Source organism: Durotheca rogersii (genome assembly GCF_024521655.1).
Source record: "Durotheca rogersii strain YMJ 92031201 chromosome Unknown GGS23scaffold_22, whole genome shotgun sequence".
NCBI lineage: Eukaryota > Fungi > Ascomycota > Sordariomycetes > Xylariales > Xylariaceae > Durotheca > Durotheca rogersii.
In genome coordinates this window covers 243,278-254,975 of record NW_026251253.1, presented here as the reverse complement: position 1 = coordinate 254,975, position 11,698 = coordinate 243,278, and the positions used below count along the sequence as shown (strand labels likewise).

The 11,698-nt window shown below is 56.3% G+C and overlaps 2 protein-coding genes across 2 annotated transcripts; one reads left to right on the top strand and one right to left on the bottom strand.

The window, feature by feature from the left end:
• Nucleotides 1-2,575: 2,575 nt before the first annotated feature.
• Nucleotides 2,576-4,344, top strand: GGS23DRAFT_599198 (uncharacterized protein; the record flags this gene model as incomplete). The annotated part of the gene is made up of 4 exons (XM_051518893.1): nt 2,576-2,587; nt 2,682-2,808; nt 2,861-3,045; nt 3,097-4,344. 4 exons carry the CDS (start codon nt 2,576-2,578, stop codon nt 4,342-4,344), a joined length of 1,572 nt encoding a protein of 523 aa, XP_051369388.1.
• A 5,007-nt stretch (nt 4,345-9,351) lies between these two features.
• GGS23DRAFT_599197 (carboxyl transferase) lies at nt 9,352-11,282 on the bottom strand (the record flags this gene model as incomplete). The annotated part of the gene is made up of 2 exons (XM_051518892.1): nt 9,352-10,525; nt 10,720-11,282. 2 exons carry the CDS (start codon nt 11,280-11,282, stop codon nt 9,352-9,354), a joined length of 1,737 nt encoding a protein of 578 aa, XP_051369387.1.
• Between the last annotated feature and the right edge of the window lie 416 nt (nt 11,283-11,698).

Sequence of the window (11,698 nt, the reverse complement as noted above, 5' to 3'; positions counted from 1 at the left end):
AAAAAAAAAAAAAGAGGGATTCGCGAAGAGGGAGAACGAGGGACGAGATACGAGGGGAGGTGAAGGCGAAGAGGGCGCTTCCGTGATAGGCTCATGCTGGGCTGGTTTTCCGGTCGGCTTGCAGACTGCCCAGATAAGGTGACGGTGTATATAATGTCACGGCCTGCACCCAACCTTGCCTTTGCCTGCGGAAGGGGACGTATCGATGATAGATGCACGTCGGAGCCACAAGCTTAATGGAACCCCCTGGATTTTGGACCTGGGCTGGACTCGGGATACTGGAGACCTTTAGCGGGCCATATATACCCACTGTAGGGCCTAAAAAGCTTTGTGCCCTTGGCATGGATCTCCCTAAGCTAGGTACCTGGGTAGGTTTTAGACTATGAAATAGGTACCTCCTCTAAAAGGTCGCGCCCACGGGTGGCACCTGGGTGCCTGCCGTCTGGGTACCTGGGTGTCTGGCCTGCCAGACCCAAGGTGGAAGGCGATTCGCGGCTCTGCGGCGGGCTTAGGGAATGGGCGTTGCTCGTTGTGTACCTGTATCTGGGGGTACCTGGGTCGGTGGTAGGTAGGTATCGGACCGCAGGTCGTATCGGCACCGAAAGTCTCGGTTGACCTCCACTGCGTATCTTCCTACCTCCTGAGCACGTTCGACTTGGCCGTCCGTGGACCGCAGGGCGCTTGTCAGAGGTAAGCACCTAACCGGATCTAGGCACTTAACGAGCTTGTACTAAAGCAACAGGGTGCGGAGTCGGGGGTCCAGGCGGACGGCCTAGGTGAAAAAGTGCCCTCCCTAGCCCTGCCTTAGGTACCTGTTGGGCACCTAACCTAATATAATGTATCCTTGCCGGCCAGGGGAGTTGCACACGCGGCGCGGCATTCTATTATATATGTCAGGCAAATTAAGTAGCGTGTCCCCTCTCCATGGCAGGTAGGTTGGGTAAGAGGTAGGTAGGTTCGGTAGGTTCGGTTAGGTACCTCTTTACTCATAGGCAACCTAACGTAGGATTTAGGTAGTACCTAGGTATCTTAGGTACATAGGTATCTAGGTAAGTACCTAAGGTAGGTCCCTCTTCTCTTTCCAGTGTGCTCCCGCAGGTCTAACGGATGCCAACACACAGCTCCGTGGGTTTGATAATAGAGGACAGGTTCGATTCCTGACAGCGCTACTTGGTAGTCTCTATTGTTTAGCCTATCTCACACACACCCATTGCCTTAGGTGTAGGCACCTAGAGGCAGGTATCTAGGTACGTCGAAGTCCCGTCCACTTACGTGCATCGAACTAATACCTCTACCCATATATGTGTGCACCCATATATGTGTGCATTATATACCTCTCCTTCCACCGACCTGCCCAGGTAACATCTCTCACCTTCGATTTACTTTAGGTAATTTCCATCCCTAAGCTTGCGCTACCCTGTGTACCTGCCTGAGGCACCTCACCTTTTTCTTCTTTCGCCGCGGGATCGCATGCGTCCCTTCTTCCTCCTCCCATAGGCTGGGCACCTTATGTACCTTAGGTGCCTAGGAGGTACCTAGGTAGGTCCCTAGTAGGTACCTCCTGGTGCTAGCTTAGGCAGGTAGGTACCTACGTATAGAGCCTAGAGGTTGGCCAACAACCTTTACCTTCCCTACCTGCCTACCTGCTTTAGGTACCTAAATTACATATGTACCTGCCTACCACCTCACTCTATAGTCTGAGTACGCCCAGATCTTCTCCCAGACGGCACTTCCCAAGTCATAAGCTTCCAAAATTCGCTCTGAAAACCGTCAAGCGCTGAATCCCACCTTCCCTCTCGTTGAAAGCCGTCGACGTATTCTTTTCTTTTCTTTCTTTCTTTTCTTTCCTCATTTTCTCTTTTTCGTTTTTCCCAAACATATTTTTTATTCAATCGCCTTCACCTATTCTCGGTCTCTTTTTACTCCGCCCTCCCTCGTCGTCGTCGTCGTCGTCGTCATCGTCATCGAGCTCCCTTGTTGTCTTCTCTTCCGCCTTTGTCTCGGCATTTGCGCTGTCTGCATTGGAACGAACCCCGAGGCCTGCACGTTTTCGTCTGTCTGTCCCCGTCGCTGGCTTACATACCGACTACGTATTTTCCATGGCTGTGTCTCAGCTTTAATCACTCTCTCTCCGCCCGTACCCCTACGCCTACCAGGCCAGCCCCCATAGAGCTGTGTGGGACCTGTACCTGTCCATATACGATCGCTCCCTCGCTCCGAGCCCTTCCTCCCCCCCCATGCCGTATCTCGGACTGGCAAACATTTAACCAGATCCCAACTCTCCCGGTCGTGCCTCGGTATTCCTTCCCTATCCCCTGTCGCGGCGGATTGGGCGTGTTTGCTGGCTGCGCACCGTCACCGTCGATGACGGGCTTAGGGACAGGCTGCAACTCTACCTAAGCTGCTCGATGCATTGACACGTTGGAGTGAGACTGCCCGTTTGGAATAGGATCTATCGAGTCCGAGCCTAAACCTTCCATCGCATATTTCATGGCAGCTGACGCGACGGCCCCGAGCTAATGAGCTGTTCAAACCCAGTCCCGCCGGTCCAGTCCCGTGACGTGTCGTGTCAACTATGAATCGCAGGGTCCGTGGGACTACAGACGATAGTATTTTTGGTCCTAGTCGCTGCCGGGGCTCGCGGTGCGGGTGAGCTTCCAGGCTGACGATACTGGGCGCAGTTCTTTCCGGTCATGATGACGGGCATGATTCTGCCGAAAGGCATTGTGTTTAATAGGAACACTATTTACGAGGAGATAGCAAAGTACGATATCGTTCCACTAGAGCAGATACATGCGGCTTGTCATGGTCAAGATAGTTCCTAGCCACGTTTGATGTGATCATACTAATCGAATCGCAGTCTTCACTACGACGTCCCGAGAACTCGTTGATCCCACCGCGAGGCGGCTCGAGAATTTCTGGACTCGCGTCCTCGGCGGCGACCGTCGCTACCTTCCCGGCAGAGTGATTGCCCGGCTCTTCAAGAGTATATCCGAGGAGGAGAGCTTCGTCAAATTACGTGGTCCGCCGAACCGATATGAGCCGGTGAGTATGATGGTGCTGCGTGCTGCCAGACGCTGACTGCAAGTTGCAAAGCCTTCGCCCGATTCGCATGTCCAGACGCCGGTTGGGTTCAACGCAACCAAATCCGAAACCCCTGGGGGTGGGCCGTCGAAACCAGCGTCAAAGGGCCCGGCCAAGAGTACGAAAAACGCGCCACCGTCGTCGACGAAGCAGCCACATCCCATTTTAAAGAAGCCTAGGGGGCCTTCAAGTTCCGGGCCGCGGCCTACGGCTCGATTCGTGTCGCCTCCGGGATCTGATGGGGAGGACGGCGGTGACGGTGACGGCAAAGATGCCGAACTCGGCTCGTCAGGGAGCACGGCCGTAAACACCAGCGGCGATTCGAGGGGGTCTAACAACTCGATAGTCAGAGAGGAAAAGAAGAAAGTGGCAAGCTCAGCATCCAAGAAGAAGTCTGCTGCGTTCGTAGCTTCTACGACCACCAAGCGCAGGCCTGCCATGCCGCGTCGTGGTAGCTCTCAACCCGCCACCGCGGCCGGTGGTTCCGAGAACGGATCTAAAGAAGGAAGTCCTTCCTCTGGCTCGAGACAGCCTGTGCCACAGAACTCGGCTCCGATGATCACCGGAAAATCGGGCCAAGCAGCGTCTTCGACGACGAAGGAAGGTGGTGAGCGATTGAGCTCTAAGGCGGCGGGTAAACGTCCGGCGTCTCAGCCGCCCGATAAACCTACCGCATCGAAGCCCAGCGTCCCGAAGCTTAGCATTGCACGGACGAGTACCGTTCGCAGCCAGTTATCCGCGGCCTCGAGCGAATCTCGTAGCGCGAAGCAGCCAGAGCCGGCAGCTCATGGGAAAAGTCAGGCCCTTGTTAAGGACTTTGGCCGTACGAAGGTGGGCCAGGGTGGGACGGCCCATAGACGGAGTGATACGCAAGAACGACCACGTCCAAACATCCCCCAGGCTATGGCTCGTTCAAGGTCGGACACGGGCTCCTCGCGGCGCAGCTCACAGGACCTGACTCGTCGTGCTCCGCCTCAGAACTGGGTCGCGTCCAGTACAGCCCTCGTCGACACAGCTACTGCCCAAGGAACCATTATCGAATTCGACGAGAATCCATCGGTCGCCGAATCAATCTCTGGGATGTTGCGCGAGAATGAAGAAGATGTCGAGACTGGCACCCGAAGATCAAGAAGTTTAGTACTCGATACTCGATTTACGCCTACGCAACCAAGCGCGACACCGGCCGTACCACTTGGTCGATCCAAGAGCCAGCTCACCCTGCTACTCGAGCGCCAAGGCGAGAGGAAACCTCGCCGATGATAGTTTCGTGCTTAAACGGTTGCATACGTTTAAGAGCTGCTACAAGTTACGCGTTTATATGGCGTTTTCTACGATGGTTACGCCGAGCTTGGAGCAAAATCTTCCCATCACGAAGTTCCGAAAACGGGAGGGAATGGGTAAGTTAATATGTGTATATGTATATCCAAGCAGCGTTATTTTTTTAATCTCTTTTGGCACGGATTCCTCCCGGCGATGCTTAGCAGCAAGGAGGGAAAGAGGAGGACGATAAAAGAGCGCGTTGGGATTATGAGGAAGCATTGGCATTGACATAAAATGCATTGCATCGGCGTTTACATGTCTGCCAAACAACATCAGTATCGGGGGAGCGCTTCGCGGTCAAAGATGCCGGACTCGAAGGCAGTTTACAGCTTTGGTTTTTAATTATACATGCCACTGGAATCTCAAATGGGTACTTTGACGTTGTCTCTTCACTGCATTGGCAGACTTTTTTTCTGAGATACACAGCTATCCTAGGCTGTCCCCGAACCAGATCCGGAAGCAATGAAAAACGAAGGATGACGGTTGTAGCAAGCCTGCCCTCTCCCTTTTTTTTTTCTGTTTGTCCGCTTTTCGCCGCTGCGCTATTGCTATCAGTCTATCACTCGAACCACACTCACAAAATGGCATTGTGTACCTGAGCGGTCCAGTCTCACCCGTTCGAGTGCGTGGTGATTCTGGGTGATGAGGAGAACCCTTGCGTGGTCCAGAACCCCCTGGGCAGACTCTTCGGGTCAGGAGGTCAGATTAATGGATCCTAGGTTGCACGGTACGTAGCTACTCCAATAGGACCAGGGGGGATGCCGCCGCAAACCGAATCAGAAGCCCTTCCTGGGAATCATGACGAAGCGTGGCTGCAAGGATAGAAGGGCATTGCTAAACTTGAGTGGCCGATTAGATTGACTTCCCGGGTCGAGAATTTCCCCGTTGTTCCCTTGCCGTCACCAGGTAGCTGCCGGGGCCCCCCTAGGCTCGCCCACCAGGAGCACAGTGTTGTCGACGGAGGCGCCCAGGTGTACTTCCCGGGGCGAACGTGAACGCGTATATGGAAATATCTTCTACGCAATCTACGACACTGCGTGTCATCAGATCTCAGCGAGTGAGAGGGACCCGACCCAAGGGACAGGAAAACCAACACGAGGACGCCGGGGTGGTCAAGCAACATGGGACAGCGGTCACCCTGGAAGCAGGTGGCTACGCGCATTGCACCTTGGGGTATAAACGAGGAGCGGCCGACGCCTGTGCATAATAGACCAATACTCACGGGACTGGATTTAGTATACCTACTAGATGTAAGCAGGACGCCGTATATGGCTTCGGTCGTATCCCGACTACGCGGCACGCCATACACGAATTTGAGCATGTCATACAGGGAGACGCTGAGGCGACGACGCTGATATTGTTATGAGCGGGTTCCGATATGCTAGTCGGCCTCTGCCTATGTACAGGTATATACCCGACAATGCCCATCTACTTAAGACATCCTACTGCCACTGCGCATAGGTATGTGCTTAGAGAGAGAGGTATAATAACGACGAGGACGACAGTGGACAACGTGTATATATACGTGTGTGTATATATATGCGGACTATGTCCACCTACAAGGGATTCACACGTGTGTAGCACACCTATCGTCCCCAACGTGTGAGGGCATGTATGCATGCAGATAATAGATGCGGCAGACGCCGATTAGGAAAAGCGCCAAGGTCTTCCAGAACAATAGAAGTCCCCCCACGCGCCCGCGTTGCCCTATCCCGCCCACCTTTCCTGCCGCTACCCGAAAGGGGCTCACCGGGGTAGACGAGAGGGCGAAAAAGACTGAGGGAGGGAGGGGTAAGGAGGAGGAGGCGGAGAAGGGAGAGGAACAGGACTGAGAGGTCAGGGGGTTGAAAAAAAAAGAAGGAAAAGGGGGCGGGGGCGGGGGGGGGGAGAAGAGGAGGGGGGGGGAAGGAAAAAAGGAGAAGAAGAAAAGAAGAAGAAAGAAAGGAGAAGAAAGAAAGAAAGAAAAAAAAAAAACCGCTCCGGGACGAGACCACCCTAGCCCGGAGCGGCGCAACGTGATTTCTCGGCCCCTTTCCTCCTCTCTGCTGACACGCATCACGCCCGCCTCCTCCCTCTGCGACCTCGCGTACCTGTTTTACGTTGCGGCGTATGGGGCACCTAGGTAGGCGGTTCTATCGCCTGGGATGGTGGCATACGACGTAGGTACCCAAGGTATTATTATTCTACATGTAGGTAGGTAGGTAGGTAGGTAGGTAGATTATGTTGCACATACGGGTCGGCCAGCCCAGCGAGGTAACCGTGCCATGCATGTATGTAGGCGTGGGATGGCTGGATTTTGCCCGTGCGATGCCCTTGTATGGATGTTGCGCCGCGCCGGTGTGGAAAACTGCTTAGGCCGATCCTGAGGTCGGGCTCGGGTTCTCGGCGAATCGACGATGTCACCCCGACAGCCACGCCAGCACACCAGAGGCAATTCGGTACGGCTTAGGAGAGAGAGAGAGAGAGAGGCGCGCTACCTACTACGTGTGTCTCCAGCTGGTCGTCCATTTTTTCTTTTTCTTTTCTCTTCTTCTTCCCCTCTCTCGTGCCTCCCCTTTCCCTTGCCCCTTTGGGAAATATCCTCTTGGCTCGCCATCTGCTACACAGATGCTTACTACGGTGCGCACATTCTAGAACCCTTTACCTAGGTGTCTCGCATCCTGCGCGAGCAACGGTGAAATCCGGCGTGTGCTGAATGCGCTTATACCTGCCTACACATACAAACGGCGGTTTATATCTTATATCTTATGCATGTGTGAGATCCTCGTTGGTAGGATCGACGGGATGGGTGCGGGCCATAGAGCTGCGCTCCGGGTGCACGAGAAGAGAATCGACAAGCAGGTAGCCTCTAATATTCCGCCCGCCCCTTGCTACGTACCTACGGCGCCCGGCTACGAACCGGGGAATCGGGGCAAGACGGTAGGGTTAAGCGGCAGAGGCGAGAAAGAGAACATGAGAGAGAGGGGGAGAAAAAAAAAAGAGAAGAGGCGGCGTCGCACATAGCAGAGACCGTGAGATTTGCCTGCCTCGTTCACGCAGGTGAGACTCGTAAGTGTTATGATACTACCTACGGCGCAGTGTTGCTGACTTGCCATGACGATCCTCATATCAGCAACAACGGGGCCGACGATGCACCGTAGCCAACTCTGGTTACACGCCTACCTGAAGTGCTTGCCCGAGAACCGCCTTTCTCACCACCGCGCCAACCCGCCTGTCCGCACGCGCGCATACTGCCTAGTACCTTACGTTGCAGCAGCACCCCTGGCAGCGGAGCCCCCGGTGTTAGGTGTTTTCGGTAGGGTTAGGTAGACCACCAGTGAGAGGGAGTGTGGGGGCCAAGTGAGGCGGGGGATCCTACGGGGGTCTGGTGAACGTAAGATGGGCTCGTCACCTAACAACAGGTAGCCACCGTAGCTACCCACCAGCCCTGGCTGACCTGCCCCTATCAAACGGCCGGGTTGGTCCGAGGTCGAGATCAGAGATTTTTCTCCGACTTTTGATGGGATCGAGGAACCAGCATATCTGACGGGATGGCCTGAAAGGCGCCCGCCCCTCCTCCTCCTCCTCTCCCATGTCAAACGCTTATACCTACCCCTTCGTCCGTGTGGTCGGGATCGAGCGGTAATAACTGGGTCAGCTTATCTCCCCCGGCGCCCGCATATCGCTTGCTATCCCGTCGACCTAACGCAGGAGCAATGTCGCGGTAGGACGGCGACTCGCGTTCGCTTCCCAGTAAGCTCCCAGGCACAGAGGTGCCACCCGCAGGCAACCTGGGCGGGCCCTTACGAGCGCGCCTCGAATGCCTGTCCCGTCTATCCCCGGGAGCTGCGGGAACCTCTCTCTCTCTCTCTCTCTTCACTCCCCCTCTCGCGCTGGCGACGAGGTCGTACCGCGGCTGCTGCAGGGACCAACCTCGAGAAGGATCCCGCCTTCGCTCTCCCCCATGCGCTAACACCTTACGAGGTCCAGGGGTCGGTATATGCAGAGAGCCGGCGCGGACGGATACGCAGAGAAGGCAGACGAGGCAACAAAGTAGGCAACGAAGCCATGTGGAGAGGGACCAGGACCTAGAATCCCAAAAGGAAAACGGGGGTGGCGGTAAAGGGGAATTGCCTCGTTCCCATTCCTGCGTTGAAAATCGCCTCTCGCCGAGGGGGCCCAAGGGGCGATCTACGTCGGCACGTGTGGTGCGCTCGCGTCTTCGCCCGCGCCACGCCGAAGCCTAACCGGCCTGGCACCTAGGTATTTATCCCGCCTGGTCCTGTCGTCCCGCGGCGACGTGCATTGGCTTGGGACGAAACAGGCTAGGGCCGCTCGTGGGAAGGACCGCATCGCGTGGAGAGCTGCGGACGGAGAGAGGCAACACGAGAGATGCGAGGTGGGGGAGACCGGGAGATCCCGATGCGTACGACTCGTTCAGTCCTCGTTCAGGTGAGCGTAGTGGTACCTAGGTGGGAATATGTCGTATCTACCATACGCAGGCGCCCGCGAGGCCGAGAAGCAAGGCGGCGAGAGACGTTCCACGGGACCCCAACCCCTGACTCCTAACTTCCGAGTGCTTTGGTCGCTCCCGGGGTGGAGGAGCACTTCCATTGGACGCGTTCCGGCACCGTGATGTAGCAACCCGAGACCTCCGTGGTGGCGAGGGCGCGGGTGCGTCCCGATCCCGATATTAAATTTACTGATGCTTTCCGCGGATCACCCGTGATCAACTGGCTGGCTGGCTACCTGACGGTAGGCGGGAGATTCGCGTATTTACTCTCCACTCCCCCAGGCCCCGGTCCTCGTCCTTTTCCTCAAGCTCGTCATATATAGGTAGGTATGCATATACCTAGGTATGTCCACCGATCTATCGACCCACCGATCTAGCTGTATCACGCGTACATATACATACATACATATTTATACATGTATACCTATATATATATATATATATATATGCTGCGGTTACATCCGGAAGACCCCAAATCTGGTGTCACCGGGACGCACTTCGTTCCGACCCGACAGCGCGGCCCGCAGGCCTAGGCCCAGGTACCGCCGCGTATGCTGGGGCGGGATTACGCCGTCGTCCCACAGCCTCGCCGACGAGTAGACAGCATCGCTCTCACCTTCGATCCGGCTCACCAGGTCCGGGTCGCCGGCGCCGGCGCCGCCCCTCTGGCTCACCGACGCCATCACGTTGGCCAGCTGCTCGGCGCCCATGACGCCGATCCGCGCGTTCGGCCACATCCACAAGAATCGGGGTCCGTACGCGCGTCCGCACATGCCGTAATTTCCCGCGCCGTAGCTACCGCCCACCACCACGGTGAACTTGGGCACGTCAGCGCAGGCAACCGCCGTCACCAGCTTCGCGCCGTGCTTGGCGATGCCCTCACGCTCTGCCTGGGCCCCAACCATGAATCCGCTGATGTTCTGTAGGAAGACGAGGGGGATGCCGCGCTGCGCGCACAGCTCGATGAAATGCGCGCCTTTTTGTGACGACGTTCCGAACAGGATCCCGTCGTTGGCCACGATACCCACGCGGTGGCCGTAGATGCTTGCGAAGCCTGTCACCAGGGTCGGTCCGAAGTCGCGCTTGAACTCGGCGAGGTGGGAGCCGTCGACGATCCGCGCGATCACCTCACGTATCGGTAAGGGCTTGCGGAGGTTCGTCGAGGCTAGGCCCAGGAGTTCCGAGGTCGGATACAAAGGCTCAGAGTAGCTTTGGGGCGACGGCGCGGCCTTGCGCGGCCAGTTCAGGTTGCTGACGCATCTCCTCGCCAACACGATGGCGTGCGCGTCGTCTACGGCGAGATAATCCGAGACACCCGAAACCGAGGTATGCATCGCGCCACCACCGAGTTCCTCAGCGGACACTTCTTCGCCGGTAGCAGCTTTAACTAACGGCGGTCCGGCCAGGAAAATGTGGCCCTGGCCTTCCACGATGATGTTCTCATCACTCATGGCAGGGACGTAGGCCCCGCCCGCCGTACAGAGTCCCATGACTACGGAGATCTGGGGGATGCCCTGGGCGCTCATCCTCGCCTGGTTGTAGAAGATGCGGCCGAAGTGCTCGCGGTCCGGGAACACGTCCGACTGGTGTGGGAGGTTCGCGCCGCCCGAATCTACTAGGTATATGCAGCTATACTCTGTCAGACCGGGATCGACTCAGGAGATCTACCCCAAAGGTTTCTATCTATACTTCAGTGCAGACCGCACATTCGTATGCACATATGCACAAACATGCACACGCATGTATACGTGCAGATGTAAGTACATATACGCATGTATGGGTGAGTGGATGGATGCCTGTATATATACACAGTTTCAACTTACGGCAAGTTATTCTCCTGAGCGACAGCCTGGGCCCTCAGATGCTTCTTCACAGTAATCGGGTAGTATGTGCCACCCTTGACCGTACTGTCGTTAGCCACAATCACACACGTAACGCCTTCTACGACACCGACGCCGGTGATGATGCCCCCCGCGGGCACGTCTGCTTCGGGATAGAGCTCGTGGCCGGCGAGGGGCGATAGCTCCATGAAGGTCGTGCCCGGATCTACTAGGGAGGTAACACGGTCTCGCGGCAGCATCTTCTTCCTCGCGATGTGCTTATCCCTCGCCTTCGCAGGCCCGCCCTGCTGCGCGGCGCTCGTTAGTAGCTCCAGGCGAGCCATCGCCTCGCCCATGAGCCGCTCATTTTCCCTAAACTCGTCCGAAGACGTATCCACGTTGCTCTTTATCACCGATATAGCCTCTGCCTGGTATGGGGCAGTGTAGGACGAGACAGTTCGAGCACACAGACGGCGATGAGGAAACCGGCGAGGGGTTCGAAGGCATTGGCGGCTCAACTGGCGTGGGAAGCTGAGCAGGCTCCTCTGGTATCTGGATGCGGACATGATGAGGATTACGTGGTTCGTAGACGTTGGCGGGTAGGGACAGGGATGTACGTATGTCCTGCCACTGCAGTAGCAGCTGTTTAATGTCGGCAACGCTACATGGAGCGGTTAAGAGATGCTCTGGTTCAATGTTGCGAAGGGAGGGAGGAAGAGGAGAGAGAGGGAAGGATGAGAGACGACTTGGAGTCGATGCTGCCAGCTGACGTCGGCGGTTCAGCACACCGCCGGTGGTAACCGACAAGTGCCGAGGCTGCCCGCTCTTGCTCCTCTCAGGTCTCGCTGGGTAGGTACCTAGGTACGTATCGCGGCGAAACAAGCAAATCTCCTTCCCATCCCAATCGTGGACTCAACAGGCGGATGATCATCGACAGAAAATAATGATAAAATAATAAACCATATCATAAAGGCATCGTCGG